This window comes from Chlorocebus sabaeus, chromosome 29 (genome assembly GCF_047675955.1).
Source record: "Chlorocebus sabaeus isolate Y175 chromosome 29, mChlSab1.0.hap1, whole genome shotgun sequence".
Taxonomy (NCBI): Eukaryota; Metazoa; Chordata; class Mammalia; order Primates; family Cercopithecidae; genus Chlorocebus; species Chlorocebus sabaeus.
The window spans coordinates 6,035,747-6,055,570 of NC_132932.1; the positions used below are offsets into that span (position 1 = coordinate 6,035,747).

At 44.0% G+C, this 19,824-nt stretch overlaps 1 protein-coding gene across 1 annotated transcript in view; it reads left to right on the forward strand.

The window, feature by feature from the left end:
* ADAMTS17 (ADAM metallopeptidase with thrombospondin type 1 motif 17) overlaps window positions 1-19,824 on the forward strand; it is a 367,353-nt gene that overhangs the window by 68,183 nt on the left and 279,346 nt on the right. Inside the window, exons 5-7 of the mRNA XM_007990567.3 lie at window positions 10,181-10,264; window positions 10,982-11,139; window positions 18,419-18,462. Coding sequence (XP_007988758.3) covers window positions 10,181-10,264; window positions 10,982-11,139; window positions 18,419-18,462 — 286 coding nt within the window. The remainder of the gene's footprint in view (window positions 1-10,180; window positions 10,265-10,981; window positions 11,140-18,418; window positions 18,463-19,824) is intronic.

Below are 19,824 nucleotides of genomic sequence, written 5' to 3' on the forward strand. Positions count from 1 at the left end.
AATCTGAAAAGGAAATTAAGAAAACAGTTCTGTCTTCAGTAGCATCAAAAAGAGTAAAATACTTAGGATTTAACCATATAAGGGAAAGAGTTGTACTTGGAAAGTTATAAAACATCAATGAAGGAAATTAAAGAAGACATAAATGGAAAGCCATCATGTTCATGGAGTGAAAGACTTATTGTTAAGATATCAATGCTACCAAAGCAGTTTACAGATTCAGTGCAATTTCTATCAAGATCCCAATGACTTTTTTGCAGAGATAGGGAAATCCAATCTGAAATTCATATGAAGTCTCAAAGGGCATTGAATAACCAAAACCATCTTGAAGAAAAGAACAAAGTAAGACTCACTTCCTCATTTCAGAATTTACTCAAAAGCTATAATAATCAAAACACTTTACTGACATAAAGACAAACCCAAAGACCAGTAAAATGAAGTAGAGCTCAGCAATTAACACTTATGTAGGTGGTCAAATAATTTTTGATAAGGATGCCAAGACCTTCAATATAGATGTGACAGTCTTTTCAAGATTTGGTGCTGGGAAAACTGGATATCTATATGCAAAAGAACAAAGTTAGATCCTTATCAAACATATGCAAAAATTAACTCAAAATGGATTAAAGTCCTAAACAGAAGAGGTAAAACTCTTAGAAGAAAAAATGGGAAAGGTTTTGTGAGATTTGATTTGGCAGTGATTTCTTGGATACAACACCAAAAGCACAGGCAGCAAAAGGAAAAATAGACAAATTGGAATTCATCAAAATTAAAAACTCTTGTGCTTCAAAGGGTACTATTCACAAAGTAAAATGGCAACCCACAGGATAGGAGGAAATATTTGCAGATCAAATATTTTATAATATCCAGCATATATAGAAAGCTTCTAAAACCCAAGAAGGAAAAAAAAAAAAAAGCAATTTAATTTAAAAAATGGCAAAGGACTTGAGTAGACATTTTTACAAAGAAGATGTACAAACGACCAGTAAGTACATGAAAAGATACTTAGCATCAATCATTAGGGAAATGGAAATTAAAGCTACAATAAAGTACCACTTCACATCCATTCCCATGGCTATGATAAAATGAAACAAAAACATAAAACAGCAAAACAAAGCAGAAAAGAAGAAGTGTTGACAACGATGTGGAAAAATGGGAAATTTTGTACATTATTAGTGGAAATATATAGAAAACGGTATGATTCCTCAACAAAACAGAATTACCATATGATCCAACAATTTCACTTTTGAGTAAACACCCAAAAATGTTTACCCCAAAGCAGGGACAAGAACAGATATTTATACACCAATGTGCATGGCAGCATTATTCACCATAACTAAATGGTGGAAGCAACCCAAAGTGTCCACAGATGGATGAGTAGGTAAATAAATATAGTATATAGGTATAATGGAATATTATTCAGCCTTAAAAAGGAAAACAATTCTGACACATACTATAACATGGATGAGCCTTGAAGACATTATGCTACATGAAATAAGCCAGTCACAAAAGAACAAATACTATGATTCCACTTATGTAGAGTATGAATTCACAGAGACAGAAAGGAGAAGAGTGCTTGCCAGATGGCTGAGGGGGAGGAGAGAATGGAGAGTTGTCTAATGGGTAGAGAGTTTCAGCTTTATAAGATGAAGAAAGTTTTGGGGATGGGTAGTAGTGATGGTGTATAACAATGGGAATATATTTAATGCCACTTAAGTGTAAGCTTAAAAATGTTTAAAATGGTAAAATTTTATATTATGCATATTTTACCACAATTTTTAAAAGCATCCTACATATCGCCTCCCTTTGCAGTATCTGTAAGCTCATCAAGGTGGGACTATGTCTACACCATCAACATTTACTCAGTGCCTGGTACTTATGCAGGAGATGATCCAGAAATATTTGTGTAGTCAGTGAATGCATAAATGAATGACTAATGCCGTATACCAACATCCTTTGCAAAGGATTCAGTGCTGACGTCACAGAAACAAACACTGGCTTTACTTTTTTAATTCCTTGGCAAATTCGCTTCTGGAAAGCCTTTTGTATTCCAAGCACATCCCACAGATATGGTGTATTAAACTCTGTTTGAAAGTGTTTATGCATAAATGTAATAATACGTTTACCCTTCCTACACAGCCCCTGAGGTAGGCTACTGAACTATGCGCCATCTCCTCTAGGTCTTGTCTTTTACCGAGGGTGGTATAAGATGGAGAAGATAGAACATGCATAGTTAAAAAGAAAAACAGCACCAAGAAAGAATACCTGGCAGCTACCAATGGCTTCTTATCCATAACTATTGAAGAAATAGCTCCAGAGTCACAGAAGAAATGGCTGCAGTCAGAGCAGATCCACCTTGGCCATTTTTAAGGGCTTATGAAGCGTGGAAGAGGTACCAGAGAAAACTGGCATCATGCAAAGTGGTCTCATTTTTGAACAAGGAAGAAAGGAGTCTTGTAAACCCTAGAGCAATGCATTTGGCCCTTCTTGTATTGGTTGGGGATTTTGATTACAAGCAACAGGAGCTGGATCTGGGCTGGCTGAAGTAGAAAAGGAATCCCAGTTTTGGAGGTATAGAGGGAGGCATCCAGAATCCAAATGAGGACTGAGTTTCCAAGCTCAGAGTTTGGGGAAAGTCTGGAGGGAACTTGGGAAGCCAGGCAACAGGAGAGATTGAGGCTGAGGTCAGGTGAGGAGTGAGGGCTGGTCATGCAGGCTTGACCTCTCAGGCTGGATTCCTGCTGCTGCTGCTCTGTCCCGAGAACATTTCCTGACTGCCTGCTGTCCCTCCTCCAGGATTCAGAGCCCTGAAGGGAATCCAGGGAACAGGACTGCTCTGGGGCTGCTAGGGCTGGCAGAGTGAGTCTCCATCCACTGAGGTTTCAATGGTGGGAAGAGGGTCCCTGCCATTCTCTAGAGCTCACCTCCTGGGAACAGTTTTCCTCAATGAATACAGCAGTAGTTTCTGTTTGGCCCCTAAAAAGTAAAAATTAAAAATCAGTCAATCAAAATCCCAGCAATGTGTCTAGTTACCACAAAGTCTAGGGTATAAAAGAAGCTTACTCATATGGCATATGACCCAACACCTCCACTCCTGGGTACATAAAGAAATGAATGGATAGTTTCTTTAGCTGTGCAGAAGCTCTTTAGTTTAATAGATCTCACTTGTCAATTTTTGTTTTTGTTACAATTGCTTTTAGGACTTAGTCATGAATTCTTTACCAAGGCCGCTGTCCAGAAGGGTATTTCCTATGTTTTCTTCTAAGGTTGTTATAGTTTGAGGACTCGCATTTAATCTTTAATCCATCTTGAGTTAATTTTTGCATATGGCGAAAAATAGGGGTCCAGTTTCATTCTTTTGTGTATAACTAGCTAGCTATCCCAGCACCATTTATTGAGTGGGGAGTCTTTTCCCGATTGCTTATTTTTGTTAACTTTGTCAAAGATTAGATGGTTGTAGGTATGTGGCATTATTTATGGGTTCCTTTTCTGTTCCATTGGTCTATGTGTCTGTTTTTGTACAAGTGCCATGTTTTTTGGTTACTGTAACCTTCTAGTATAGTTTGAAGTCAGGTAATGTGATGCTTCTGGCTTTATTCTTTTTGCTTAGGATTGCTTTGGCTGCTCTGCTCCTTTTCTGGTTCTATATGAAATTTAGAATAGTTTTTTCTAATTCTGTGAAAATGATGTTGGTAGTTCAATAAGAATACAACCTACAGGTTGGGAGAAAATATTTGCAAACTCTCTGACAAAGGTCTAACATCCAGAATCTATAAGGAATTTGAACAGTGCAAAAGCAACCCCATTAAAAAGTGTGCAAAAAACATGAACTGACACTTCTCAAAAGAAGACATACACATGGCCAACAAATATATGAAAAGATGCTCCACATCACCAATAGTCAGAGCAATGCAAATCAGTACTACAAGATACCATCTCACACCAGTGAGAATGGTCATTATTAAAAAGTCAGAAAAATAACAGATGCTGGCAAGGCACAGAGAAAAATGCTTGTACACTGTTGGTGAGAAGGTAAATTAGTTAAGTCACTGTGCAAAACAGTTTGGAGATTTCTCAGAGAACTCAAGACAGAACTACCATTTGACCCAGCAATCCTATTACTGAGTATATACCCAAAGGCATATAAATCATTCTACCATAAAAACACATGCATGCATATGTTCATTATGGCACTATTCACAATAGCAAAGACATGGAATCAACCTAAATGCCCATCGATGGTAAACTAGATAAAGAAAATGTGGTACATATACACCATAGAATACTACACAGCCATAAAAAAGAACAAACTCATATCCTTTGCAGCAACGTAGATACAGCTAAAGGCCATTATCCTAAGTGAATTAGTGTGGGATCAGAAAACCAAATGCTGCATATTCTCACTCATAAATGGAAGCTAAACACTGGGTACATGTGGATATAAAGATGGCAACAATAAAATAGAAAAATGGATAAAATGTATTTGATAGCACAACAGGGTGACTATAGTCAATAATTGTACATTTTAAAATAACTAAAAGTGTAAATGGATTGTCTGTAAGACAAAGGATAAATGAGTACTCCATTTACCCTGATGTGATAATTATGCATTGTATGCCTGTATCAAAATATTTCATGTACCCCATAAATGTGTACACCTACTACATACCCACAAAAGTTAGAAATAAAATTTTTTAAAAGATGGCAACAGACCCTGGGGACTACTAGAGAAGGGAGACAGGGAGCGGGGCAAGGGCTGAGGAACTACCTATGGGTACTATGCTCAGTACCTGGGAAATGGGGTGATTCCCAAACTTCAGCATCACGCAGTGTACTCATGTAACCAACCTGCACACATACCGCTGAATCTAAAATAAATGTCGACATTATAAATAAAGATATATTCATTTAGACCTACCATGAAAATAAAAAAAAGAAATGAAAGCAGAGCCTGGAAGAGATGTCTATACACCCATGTTCACAGCAGCATTATTCACAATGGCCGAAAGATGGCAACAGCCAAGGTGTTCATTGGCAGATGAGCACATAAACCATATGTGGAGTGTCCATACAATGGAATATCATCCGGCCTTAAAAAGGAAGGAAATTCCCACATATGCCACAACATGGATGAACACTGAGGACATTATGCCGTGTGACATAAGCCAGTCACAAAAACACAGGGGCTAAATGATTCTGCTTACATGAGGTAACTGCAGTATCCAAGTCATAGAATGAGGGTGGGATTGGGGGGACAGGGAGTTAGTGTTTCATGAGTATAAAGCGTCAGTGTTGGAGGATGAAAAGCGTTCTGGAGGTTAATTGTACAACAACATGAATGTAATGAACACTACAGTTCAGTACATGGTTGTACACTTAAAAATAGTTGAGATGGTAAATTTTATGTTATATTTGTTTCACCAGAAATATAAAAACAATTGACACACTTAGTGTGTGCTAAGGACCCTTGTGTCCTCTCCTGGGATAGAGTAGGGACCACTAGAGGTCTCATCCTCACGGAGCTCATGTTGTAGGAATGACAGGCAGCATTCAACGTGCACATTAGTGAGAAGGAAAACCAGAGCATGGTAAGTGCTATGCAGAGAACCAGGTGACAGCAGTGACAGAGGTTTCAGGGTCATCTCTCTGAGAGGAGTGAGGTGGTCTTAGAGGGGAAGGTGTTAAGCCAACATAAGCAGCCAGCCAGTGGTGGTCAGGCTGGCATTGGAGAAGCACAGAAATAGCCGGTTGCTTGTGTGTGATGGGGAGGGTGGTGGGGGCACAGTGAGACGCGGACAGGCCGACGTCGCAGGCGGGGACACCAGGGTGTGGAGAGCAGCTTTGTTCCAGGCAGTGGGAAGCTGCTGCATGGGCTTAAGCAGAAGAGTGATGTGGTCTGGTTAGTGTTTTAAAATATGCTTCTGCCTGCCTCTTACCTGGGGGAATGGAGTTCGGCTCCTGGCTCTGTGTCCCTGGCAAACCACTCACCTGTGCAGGTACGTGTGGAGGTGAAGCCTCCATTGAGCCGGTCGCCCGAGCTGACCCAAGCTGCAGAGCGGTGCTCTGGTCCCACTGTTGCGGGTTTTCCGGATGTGCTGTGGTGCTTCCTGTGTATATCACGTGATTCTCCTTTCGTTGGGATGGCGGTGACACAGGAGCAGGAATATTTTAAAGAACAAATTGCAGACGGAAACAGGTGGTGCTGATACCAGAAACCGTGGGTGTGGGCAGCCAAATTGGAAAATGGGGCCGCTTGACAGAGCTTTGGTTGTTCTTAGCTTCCTTAACGACCATGAAATGGAATGAAAAACCTGAGCTGTTCCAGGCAAGTTCTGTTTCGAGGGAAAATGACATCAATTTTACTAAATTACCATGTGAAAGAGACAACAAGCCTCTCTCTGGTGACCAGCAAGACTAGCATCATGCTAGAGCACTCTGGTTCCCACACTCCAGTGGGGGTGGAGGCCCTAGAGCAGGGTGAGGAAGGGGCATTGTTCAACACAGATGGCCTGCCCAACCCCAGGGTCTCTGATTCAGTGGGGGCTGGGGTGGACTCCAGAATGTGCGTTTCCAACAAGTGTCCAGGTAACGTCGGTGCTGCTGCTTTGGGGACCCCACTCAGACACTGTGCTACAGAACATAGCTTTCTCCTGTTTGGGGGTCTTAATAGCGGTGTATGCAACCTAAGAGTGTCACCCACAAGTCCCTATCTGGCTCTAGGGAGGCCTTGGGTTATACAGGCAGGTGGTGCCCTTGTGAAGCCCAGCCTGGTGTGGTGAGCAGCTCCTCTCCTTGTGCCTCCAACCACGGCTCCTTCTATGGTCCCTGTCTGCCCCCCCCTTACTGTGTCCCCACATTGCCTAGCCAGAGAAGCCATAGTGTGCTGCTGGCAGCAGGTCCACTCTGCTGGGCCCCTAGGCTGCCAAGGAAATGTGACAAACACAGCCAGGGCTGAACACTTGCTGGGACGCAGCCAGAGCTGGACGCCGGAGACAAAATTTCCAGACGCTTGGCTGTGCTGTTCCCGCCCCAACCAGGTGTCTCCCTAAACATCATGTAGCCATTGCCTCGAAGACTTCTCCTGAGCATGAGTTTCCATGGGAAAAAAAAAAGCAGAGACTTTGTTACATGTCTTTGAGGCTTGTACCTTGTGTTTTGTGGCTGTCATCGGATTTTCATCTGGCTCGCCTGGCTTGGCACAGGACCTCAAGGGAGATTCTGAAAGTGCGCCTTGCCCTGTGCTCTGAGCTTTGTCAGAGTCTGTGGTCAGCACCTGGCAGGTGACAAAGTGCTTGAGCTGTGCGCAGGCTTTGGTACCTGCTCTCTTGGATGTCAGTGCCCTAGTTACATGTCAAGAGGACATGTCTTCTTACAAGGCTTGCTAAAGAACATTATTTAGAGCATGAAGCTTAATTTTTTTAATGAGTTAACTTTGTACTTTTGATTGTAGTAAAATACAGTTAACATGAAATTTACCATCTTAGCCATTTTTAACTGTGTGGCTCAGTATTCTTATGTTCACGTTGTTGTGCAATCGATCTCTACAGCTTTTTTATCTTGCAAAACTGAAACTCTGTACCCATTAAACACCTTCCCATTTTTGCCTCCCCCGCGGCCCCTGGAGCACGAAACTTTCGCATCCCCCTTCCATCTCCCATCTTTTTAGTGGCATTTGTTCTAAGGGAGGTGACTGAGCTTTGGGCTAATGGTGTATGGAGTGCACGTGGCTCTGAACTGTCATCAGCCCGCCAAGGAGAAGATGGGTGATTTTGACAGGGGAGCTTGTTCCTACGGTTTTGTTCTTCCTGAAACTTGCACTGTTCCCTGCAGTTTTTCCTTTTGTGGCATATCAGAATATCACTGAGGATTACTTTCTCATGTTACTTCTTTAAATCTGTAGTATTCCTTAATGTTTTTGGTTTTGACTGGGGTTGACGTGACAGACAGTGTTTAGACTGTGCTGTGCAATTTCAATGAACACTGTGCAACTTGAATTTTCTCCCTCATAACTTCAGGTTTTCATTCTTCCTAATTTTCATGTTTTGAGCTGAAATTTACCAGTTTAGACCCAATTCTGATGCTGAATATTTTAGGGAAGATTTGAATTACAGCCATTGGATGGTTCTGGAACTATCAAAACAGGAACAAGTTAGGCCTCCCCCTTCCTCTCCCAGGCTTGGAGATAGGTAATAAATGCATGACTTCAGAACTGGCTTGTGGATGGTCCAGTATTAAGAAAACGACAGCTAGTTCTTGAAGAAAGGAGATTTTGAAAATAACAAAAGTGAGAACAGAACAACTGGATGTGTTCTATTTTTCCTTGTGTGAAGGAATATTACGTCACACAAAGATAGGTTTTTGTTTTTTTTTTTTTGTTTTTTTTTTAACTGTAATAATGGTTTTCAAAGAGTAAAATTCAAGCAGTGACACAGCTGATTCCTTTGTCGCGGAGATGCTCAAACACTGCGTGCCTGGCTTCTAGCACTTGTGGGCTGGGTGCGGCCGTGTTGAGCGGCTCCGCTTGGCCTGAGTTGACCCTGGCGATGCTGTCTACCATGCTCGTCGCTTGCTGCTGCTGCTGCTGGTGTATTGATAGCGTGAACACAGCACCAGCTGGAGAAAGTTTTAATGTTCCTGCTAGAAAATTCTCCCTCCTGGGTTATGTCTATAGATAAAAACCAAGTAGAATATTCAAAAGATTCTCCTTCTTGTTCCCTCCACACCTTCCAACTGCCACCGCCTTTAGTACGCTATTCACGTACCTCTCGCAATCCTGCTTTCTCCGCGTTATGGAAAAGGAACTCGGCAGAGTCATAATGACCTGGGGCTCGTCAGCTGCAGTGGGCTTTTTCCATCTACGTCAACTTTGACTCCTTCGCCTTATTCCAGGTTTCCCTTCTCTTCCTCTTGAAGCACTTTCCTGTGACTGCTTGATGTTGAGGTCCTTACGATGAAGTTCTGCAACAAGATATGCAAAATTAAGAAAGATAGGTCCTTTTCTGTTACTGCAGTTTATTTCAGTGACAAACTTTGGTTACAATGGGACTTGAGGAAATAAAGAAGGAATGTAGACCTTTTGGCTGGACAGGGCTGAGTTTGAATCAAACCATTGTGACTGACTGTGGGTCTCACACAGGTGGCTTTACCTCAATGAACTGATTTCCCTGTTTCCCAGCTGAGAGTGGTGGAGATGCCCACCTTGGTGGGATGTGGCAAGGATTAGCAGTGACACAGGCTGGCGTTCAGCAGCAGGCATCTGTCTCCCCCAGCCCCTTCATGCAGGTCCCCTTAAACCCCAGGCATGAAAGCCCAGAATGGAAGTTTTCAGCCTTCTGCCCTTTCTTTTTTTCAAAACCACCTTTCCTATGTGTGTGTGTGTTTTTTTAATCAACTATTTCCAGCTTAGCTTTATACATATACATAAGCATACTGTATATGTATGTTTGCACACATGTGTATGATTCTAGAGGTTTCTCTTATATACATTTTTCTTTTGGCAAATCCATTTTTAAGGATCTTTTTTTCTTTTTTTCAAAACCACCTTTCCTATGTGTGTGTGTGTGTTTTTTAACCAACTATTTCCAGCTTAGCTTTATACATATACATAAGCATACTGTAGATGTATGTTTGCATACATGTGTATGATTCTAGAGGTTTCTCTTATCTACATTTTTCTTTTGGCAAATCCATTTTTAAGGACATTTTTGGCTTTCCTGGACAACTTTTAAAATAAAATCTGGGTTATGTTTCTCACATATGTATTTTTCGTTCCAATAGGACTTTATGTATGGACACTGACATTTGAATTTCACGTAATTATTCTTTAGTTTTTTTTTTAGTACTGGAAGAATACAACCTATATTTTTAATATTGATTTTTAAATTTTTTTATGAATGGAATTTGTATTTTAGAATAATTTTAGATGTACAGAAAAATTGATCAGTTAGTACAGAGAACTGCCATACATAGTTTCCCCATGATGAGCCTCTCATATTAGAATGGCATGTTTGTTGTAATTAATGCACCAGTACTGATGCAGTGTTATAAACTAAAGTCTACGCTTTATTTCTATTTCCTTATTTTTACATAATCTCTTTTCTGTGTCCCAAGTTCCCATTCAGGATACTACTGTATTTTTAACATTTTTTAATCTTTATATCTTTATTTCTTTTTTCTGTCTTGATAGGTATACAATATGTTTCAGCACCAGAGCCTGGGGATTAAAATTAACATTCAAGTGACCAAGCTTGTCCTGCTACGACAACGTCCCGTAAGTCCCACAGGCACCTTTCAAGCATGCAGAAAATGTGGCTGACCTGGAGCTTCCTAGTTGCTGTTGAATGCTAAGCGGGGCTCCAGGTCGTTGCTGGTGTCCGTCACCCTCTGTGGCTTTGCCAGTGTGAGAGGAAAGCCAGCATCAGTACTGGAAGCATGGTGTGAGGGTGGGCTGCTGAGAATCTCAAGGAACCCTAAGCAGGGAGCCCACATGCATCCCCCTCCACTCCTGGAGGGTCTTGTATGGAGTCTCTAGGATATGTGCAAAAGCTGGATGACGAGGTCTCTGGCATCGTGGCTTCCCTTCTGAAACTACATTAGAGCTTTGACCCCAGTTTGGGTTCACAGCAGCATTATTTTCTGGTCTTTCAATGGCGCACCTTCCCACACGCTGATGTTACCTGCCAAGTCAAGCCATCGCCATGAGACTGAGGGAGCATTGCATGGTTTGGGATGCTGTTCTGTTTGCAGAAAATAAGAAACTTTTTAAAAAACAACATAGTCTTCATTTGCACCTATATATAAGGCCCCTGATGGTCTCTCTGGATCTATGCCATATACCCACTGGCATCAGGCTTTTCTTCGAGGGCAGTGAGTCATCAAATGATGTCTCAGTGAGTGACTGCCTCCACCTTAACGTCCTTACCATAGTCTGGATATAAACTCTGGCCTCCCAGGCGTTTGTGTCTCTAACTGTCCCGATTTCTTTTAGGCTAAGTTGTCCATTGGGCACCATGGTGAGCGGTCCCTGGAGAGCTTCTGTCACTGGCAGAACGAGGAGTATGGAGGAGCGCGGTACCTCGGGAATAACCAGGTTCCCGGCGGGAAGGACGACCCGCCCCTGGTGGATGCTGCTGTGTTTGTGACCAGGTAAGATGGGATTTGGCTTGTAGCTGACATGCGAAAGGGAAGAGATGTTTCCCTTCAGAGAGGAAATAGGCATGTTGTTAAGAATTCAGGCTTGGAAATCAGACCTTGGGCCACCTGTCTGGGCTTTGGTTTCCTCATTAGTAAGTGGGGGTTAACGGTGGTATCCACCTTTGAGGGAAGTACGATGCCTGGGCATGTAGCTGTGTCCCTCTTTGTCCCTCCATTGTCACATGGTGTTCTCCCTGCGTGTCTCTCTGTCCAGACTTCCCTCTTCCTATAAAGATGACAGTCATAGGATTTGGGCTCACCTTACTCCAGTGTGACCGTATCTTACCTTGGTTCCACCTGCAGTGACCCTTTTTCTACGAAGGGTCACATTCACAGGTACTGAGGGTCAGGACTTGGACCATTTCTTTTTGGGGGATACAACTATTGTATGTCGTTGACGTGGATGTGGCTATATCATTTTTTTTTTATGTTTCAACCCTCTTTGAGGAACACTGATTTTTCTTTGGTTGCTTTACTTTAATAATGTAAACAAAATGTGTTACATGTTCATGCCAAAACTCTCCCTTTACAAAATACACAGAAATATTCCTTAGTAACTTAATCCATTAGATTAAAAATACCAGCTTTTTATTAGAGTTGCTAAGAATATGTCAACTTTGAATTTTAATGACTTTTTTTAATTTAAAGAAACTACTTCCCAAACTGCATGCTTGCTTTTCCTCTGTGAATTTGGACATAACGTTATAGAAAGGAGAATTTTATCATATCTTTAGCTTGGGGGCAGTTTGTTTCTCCACAAAAAGGATTTTTTATTTTGTTTCTTGTGTTTTGTTTTTTGAGACAGAGTCTCCTCTGTTGCCCAGGCTCAAGTGCAGTGTGATGCAATCTTGACTGTCTGCAACCTCTGCCTCCTGGGTGCAAGCGATTCTCCTGCCTCAGCCTCCTGAGTAGCTGGGATTTACAGGCATGTGCCACCACACCCGGCTAATTTTTGTATTTTTATCAGAGAGGGGTTTCACCATGTTGGCCAGGCTGGTCTGGAACCCCTGACCTCAGGTGATCTACCTGCCTCGACCTCCCAAAGTGCTAGGATTACAGGTGTGAGCCACCACGCCTGGCCCTCCACAAAGAGTTAAATCTCACTTAACATTTGGTTTTGAGTCAAGAAAGGCTTTTGGTTGCATTTCTCAGGCCATGTGCTACAAATTCTGAGCCCCATGACGTCTCAGTCATCTGGGGAAGTTCTGGGACCCCAGCCCCAGACACCGGACAGTGCAGCTTTCATTCTTTTCAAAAATCCCAGAATAGGCCAGGCACAGTGGCTCACGCCTGTAATCCCAGCACTTTGGGAGGCTGAGGTGGGCAGATCACCTGAGGTCAGTAGTCCGAGACCAGCTTGGCCAACATTAAAAAACCCCATATCTACTAAAAATACAAAAATTAGCTGAGTGTGGTGGTGTACACTTGTAATCCCAGCTACTTGGGAGGCTGAGGCAGGAGAATTGCTTGAACCCAGGAGGCAGAGGTTACAGTGAGCTGAGATCATGCCATTGCACTCCAGCCTGGGTGACAAGAGCAAAACTCTGTCTCAAAAAAACAAAAAAAATTCCTACAACAGACACAAGGCCACCACCCCTTACCAAATAGATGCCTGCTCACTCCTGTGGATAGTTCATCGATTGCCAGCCCTCAGTATGCTTTGTTACACATTTAACAGTGTGCTTTATACTGTGCCAATCCCTTAGGAGAACACTTGATGCTTCTACAGGATATGATTAAATATATAATCCATATATAAGTTGTATCATAGACAATCAGAATTATTGAAGAGACGTTTTAGAAAAAGTCTGTTTAATAATTCTGATTGTCTGTAACATGGCTAATGCAGTATCAGGCATCAGGGACCAAGGGATGAACATGACCTGGTTCATGCTTTTGACCTGGACTTGCCCACTCCAGTGAGCACTGGGCGCCTTCCCCAAGAGCAGTGGCTGCCCACACTCACTGGCCAGAGGCCGCTGTTGCTCGAGGCACTCTGCAATAGCATTTGGGGGCTGTGAGACTTTCTGTAGGATACCCCAGGTGTCACAGCATTCAGGTTAAGGGTACCATGATTTGAGAGTGGATTTGACTTGGGGAGCAAGGAGGAGTCCTTGGGAACCGTGTCTGTGCATGATCATAAGTAAGTGGAGCTGATTTTCCAAATGGTAATTATATTTGGTCTAAAAGACTTTCCTAGAGAGGAACTCTAAACAACATCATCTGTGGAATATGCAGCTAAACTCCCAAGGTTTCTACTTTGAAAATAGTTTTTATAAATACTATAGAAAATCTATAATTTCTGGTGTTTTGTTAAAAAAAATTAATAGCTTATGTTAATTTTCTCTATATTGGAAGAAGTTTTCTCTTTCCCGCTATTTCCTTTCATTGAGTGGAGAAAGCACTTGTAAGTAGTCGGCATTTGGGGATGAATGGCATTTTTTTCAGAGGCAATAAATGTCACCAAGATGACTGTTGACAAGACATCTGTATTAGCCCTTTTACAAAGAGACCTCGGCAGTCATGACGCACCCTCAGTGCAAAGATGCTGTGAGTTAGACTTTCTTTTCATTTTTCGCCCTTCTCACTTACCACAGAGGAAATATTTTGTGTAAAAATGTTCTTTTCTACACCTTGCACTTTTTACAGTGGCTACTGTAAAACAAAATGATACAGTTTTGCTGTGTCCCCACCCAAATCTCATCTTGAATTCCCATGTATTGTGGGAGGGACCTGGTGGGAGGTAATTGCATCATGGGGGCAGGTCTTTCTTGTGCTGTTCTCGGGATCGTGAAGAAGTCTCACAAGATCTGATTGTATAAGGGGGTGTTTCCCTACACAAGCTCTCTTACTGTCTGCTGCCATGTGAGACGTGCCTTTCGCCTTCCACCATGATTGTGAGGCCTCCCCAGCCACGTGGAACTGTAAGCCCATTAAACCTCTTTCTTTTGTAAATTGCCCATTCTTGGGTATGTCTTTGTCAGCGGTGTGAAAATGGACTAATACACAGAACAATGGAAAATAACAAGTGTTGGAAGAATGTGGAGAAATTGGAACTCTTTTGTGCACCATTGGTGGGAATGTAAAATAGTACAGCCACAACAGAAAACCAGATGATGGTTCCTCAAAAACTCAAAACTAGAGTTACCATATGATCCCACTTCTGAACCCAAAAGAACTGAAATTCAAAATAATTGAAAGCAGAGACTCTGATATTTGAACACTCATGTTCATAGCAACATTATTCATGACAGCCAAAAGGTGGGAGTGACCTATATGTCCATCGATGGATGAATGGGTAAACAAATATGCTATATATGCACAAGGGAATATTACTCAGCCTTAAAAAGGAAGGAGATTGTGACACATGCTATGACATGGATGAACCTCAAGGACAAATACTGCATGATTCCACTTACATGAGGTACTTACAGTAGTCGGATTCCTAGAGACAAAGAATGGTGGTTGCCAGAGTCTGGGGAGAAGGGAGAATGGGGAGTTATTTCATGGGTGCAGAGTTTCAGTGTGGGATGATGGAAAAGTTTTGGAGGTGGATAGTGGTGATGGTTGCATGACAGTGTGAATTTAATTAACATTACTGAGCTTTACACTCAATGGTTAAGATAGTAAATTTTATGTTCATGTAGCACAATAAAAAAAATTCAGAGTAAAAATGTTCTGTTCTAACTAAACACATCGGAGAGGGATCCTAATTGCATGGGAGTGGTTCTGGGTGAGGATGCTGGGGGCATGGGCAGTGTCTTCATCCAGGGACAGAGAAAACAAGGTTTCGTCAGCCGCAGGCTGCTGGGCTCTGGATGAGGAAAGGATTGGCCTCTTGCATAGCTGCTACCTGTTGCCAGCCCAGGAGCTTGAGCTTTCTTCTGCATTTTGGGCTGATGCCTTGAAGCTACGTGAGCAATCACAGTCCCTCTCACCTGCTGCTGTGGAGCTGCTGGACTGAACAGATCAGTGCATGTCCTGTCTTCTGGGTCCTCGCAGATGTTAAATTGAGGATCTCCTTCAAGGACGGGGGAGGCAGCTCTGGAGTCGGGCAGGAAGCTGAGTTGGCCAGAAATCCTTGTTTAATGACTAGAGGTAAAGAGCTGCAATTCCCTAGGTTGAGATAATAAAGGGCTGATGTTTTCACAAGGAGATTGGGTGCGAGGCAGCTGCCGCCCTAGAGAAGCTGTCCTTTCCTCCCACTGTAACCCGAGCTGAGGCTGCACAGGCCTGGCTGTGCTCAGGGGACAGCTTCCAGGTCCTGAGCTAGGACTGGCCAATGTGAGGGTTTCCTCCCGTTTAAGGTTCTTTTTTTACCTTCCGGGCTGTTACCAAGCTGGACCGTGTATTCTCCCAGACATTCCCTGACAAACAGGTGGCTAAGTGGCTGCTGTGGAGAATGTGAGGATGACGTCATGTCCAGCAGGAGCTGCTGAGCCAGAAGCGGTGGAAGCTGGGTGTTCTGCAGCTGTTGCTGGGACTAGGAAGGACCCCTGAGTGGACTAGGCCTGGGGCCACACGGAGCCCACACAGAGGCCAGGGCTCAGGGGGCCTCAGCACCTAGGAGGGCTTCACCTTGGGCTCCACGTCTGACCCAGAAAGCCGAGAACGCAGAAAACTCCTCCCTGGAGTCAAGAACTCCTCCTTGAGCCTGGGCCTGTGCTCTGGGTGAGAGTGCCTGAAAGGCGCCACGGCAGACACAGCTGGCCCAAAGCTGCACCACCAGGATCCCTCTGGCCAGACCTTCCCCTCCAGCGTAATACCATCTAACTCCTCGGGGCACCCTTCCCTTCACCTTCTGCCAAGGGACCCTCTTGCCAGGCTTTGCACGTGGTGAGGTCCTAGTAAATGTCCGTGGAACTTGGTGTTATGCTCCCAGGCTTCCAATGCTGGTGAGGCCATGGCTGCTGGGTAGCTTGCAGGGCCCCTTGAAAGGGTCTGGAAACGTCAGTCAATTAATAAAAGAATTTATTGAGTCCCAACTGTGTGCCTGACTGTGAGTTATGCACAGGACGACCTGTGTAACTTGTGGTGCCCCATGCAAAATGAAAATATGGGACCCTACGACAGCAGAGCGTTAGCCCAGGGCATGGATCAGACACCCACAAAGCCAGCCCTGTCATGCGGATCCACATCAGCCTCGAGGAATGCACCTTGGAGTTTCAGTGGCTGTCGGGACTGGGAGCCGAGTCTAGCCCTCACTTTTTTCGTTCCTGAAGTGAAGGCTACAGTCCCTGCTTGGCGGTTTGACATGAGTTGGCAGTGGGATGACATAAAAAGTGGATGCCCCTGATAATGAATGGAACAAAGCCAGGTTCCCTGGAGATAAAGCCGCCCCTGCAGGCAGGTGGCTGCTTCTCTTCTGAGAAAGGACCTTGAACGGGAAGGATAGAGATTCAGATTCGGCTGACCTTTTCAAGACAGGCCTCTGAGTGTAGCTCTCCCTCCCTGAGCTGAACACACCTCTTCCTCGGGTGAAGCAGGGGGTGGTGCCTCGGGGTCTGTCATTCGAGACTGCCTGTTTCCCCTCAGGGTGGCCATTAGATCGGAGAATGCGCGGAGGTGGAGTCCTCCTCAGCCAGAGGGCTGGCTCTCTGCAAAATGGCGCCCGCCTTGGCCTTGGCCAGCAGCTTCATTTCTCTTCTGTCAGATTGAGGCCTGGGTTCCTTTCTCCCTTTGCCCAGCTGAGGCAATGGGGCAAAGCTTTAAACATATACTGTTCACAACTCTGAGAAACCCTGGAGCGAGGTCCTGGGCCAGCCTGGTCTTTGTATGAATGTGTGTGTGTGCGCGCATGCGTGTGCCGCTCAAAACACCAGAATTGGGAAGGGTGCTGAATGTTGGGCTGGGGCTAGGTAGGTATTGGGCCAGTGAGAACACCTATGCCCCTGATTTTATTTGGTTTCCCCTCTGCCAGTGTTGCTTCTGTCGCCTATTCCTTCATCTTCTAAAATGGAGTCTGATGGAAAAATCGAGTCACTAGGCCTTTTCATCTCTTTATGATATTCCTTCTCCATTTCCCTGAAAGTTCCTTTGGTTTTGGAGTGAAGTTATGAAACGTGTGGATCTCAAGCGTTCTTTGGGCCCTGAGAGAAGATGGGTGTGGGGCCTGGGAGGGGCCATGTCTGGGCCAGGTTGTGGCTCCTCACCCGGCTTCCAGGCTGAGTCCTGCCCCAGCCAACCCTCCGTGGTCGACCCCTGACCATGGAACTTATAAAGAACCATAGGAATGCTCCAGCATTAGGAAAGAAGAGCCCAGACCCCTGACTTCCCCACAGGAAGCCAGATGAACCCCTTGTACCTGCAGAACCAGGGCTGGACCAGGTTTCAACCATCTTTGCTGTCTCACTGGTCCACAGATGCCCACCCACCCAGGGGATCCTGGGGAGCTTTAAGGACTACAGTGTTTTATCCTTCAACTTTTAAGTTCTGGGTTACATGTGTAGGATGTGCAGGTTCTTTACATAGGTAAACATGAGCCATGGTGGTTTGCAGCACAGATCAACCCATCACCTAGATATTAAGCCTGGCATCCGTTAGCTATTCTTCCTCATGCTCTCCCTCTCCCTGAGCCCCCCTCACCCGGCTGACCCTGGTGTGTGTGTACAACCATGTGTCCATGTGTTCTCATCATTCAGCTCCCACTTACAAGTGAGAACATGTGGTGTTTGCTTTTCTGTTCCTGCGTTAGTTTGCTGAGGATAATGGCCTCCAGCTCCATCCATGTCTCTGCAAAGAACATGATCTCATTCCTTTTTATGGCTGCATAGTAGAGGAATACAGTTTTTAGAGATGACTTTTTGTTGTCTTCTCGTTAAAGTGATACATGGTCATTATAGCATCAAAAACCAGTTACTACCCAAGTAGAGTAGCTTGGGGAAGCCACTGCAGTTGGATACTATTGTCTGAGAATTGTCTCTGATCGGTGATTTGGCAAACATCTTCCAAAACATTTTCAGCTGCTGAAAGGAGTCCTTCCAGCAACTGTTATGTATAGAATAGTTCATCTGTAAAAGAAGATTCTCATGTGGGGTAAGTGGACCTACCCCTGGGAAGTGTGGATGGGTTACTGTTGCCAAACGCTGCTGTTTGTTATCATTCACTGTGGCCTGTGACCACTGGAATAATCACATTGCAGGATGACTACTTGAGGTTAATTGACAGTGTTTTCTTCTTCCAGTCTTGGGGATACTGCAGCAACCTGATAATGGCTTTTTTTTTTTTTTAGGACAGATTTCTGTGTACACAAAGATGAACCGTGTGACACTGTTGGTAAGTTTAGAGTTGAAATAATAATCTAAGGGGCTGATACACCCTGGGACAATCTGGAGACTTCTTGATCACAGTGGAAGAGCTGTCCTCAAACAAGCACTGCACATTCTGTTGCCTTCCTTCTTGTAAGTTGGTCGTTGACTTTCCTTTTACTATTTTCCTGAAATGTTTTGAAGTTATTTATGGCAGAAGGCATCTAGATGAAGAAGCTATGAGGAGTGACAATAAGGGGAAGAGCCACCAGGCTGTTCGAAGGGGTCTGCAGTTGGGGGTGCATTTGGCTCTGAGCATTTTGGTCACCCAGGTGGGAGAGGCAACCCACTAAGTTACACAGCTGTGATCATGAGATGGAAGCTTAGCAGTTTGTTCTCATGCATGCAAATAACCTTTATTGAGCTTTACCCTTTACCTTGGTGCCAGGCTCCTTGCTTTTTAGTGACTAAAGACAGCACTGAAAATGGCATACAGTGCTGAGAAAACCTCCTTTCCTTCTTCCCCTTCCCTTCCTCCTTTCCCTTTCCTTCCCTCACCTTCCCCTCCCCCCCACCTTCCCCTCCCCCTCTACTTTCCCTTTCCCCTCCCCTCCCCCTCTACCTTCCTCTCCCCCTCTACCTTCCCCTCCGACTCTAACTTTCCCTCCCTCACCTTCCCCTCCCTCACCTTCCCCTTCACCTGCCATTTTCCTTTGTCTCCTGTCCTCAGTTATGTCTAGTTTGCTCTTGACTTCTCATGGATTTCAAATGGAAACCATTCTTGAGTGTAGGAACACAGTGTTTGGTTAATACAGGCACAATGCCCAGGGTGTTTCCAGTTTTGCCTGCCATAACACAAACCTTTGTTCATCAGGAGGTCGAAATATAGTATTGCTTTACCAGAATCAAAATTGTGAATCATTTCAGAATTCACAATTTCACGATTTAGAATTGTAAAATCGAAGAAAACAGTATAGGTGTGAAAAATATATAATGTTATGAAATTCACATGTTGAATACCAGAGCTTCTTGTGGAGCCCCAGCAGTGAGTAATCCCAAACTTTTGTTCTGGCTCTGCCACGTGCCAGCTGGGTGGCCTTGGGTGTGTCTCCACTCTGGTTTCTTAATCCGTCAAATGATCACTTTGGATTAGGTGACTCACAAGACCCTTCAAAATCTAATGATAGCTACCATTCATGTCACATTTTAGAGTTTACAAAATGATTTTTAATGTATTACACTTAATCGGTCCTCTAAACAGATCTGAGAGCGAGGTGTCAAGAAGCAACCAGCCAACTCCTCCTGCTTTGTTATTTGGGGGCTGTCTCCATGAGGGAATTGCTAGCCAAAGGCCATGTGAAGTATGCTTCCCTGGAGGGCTGGCTGACAC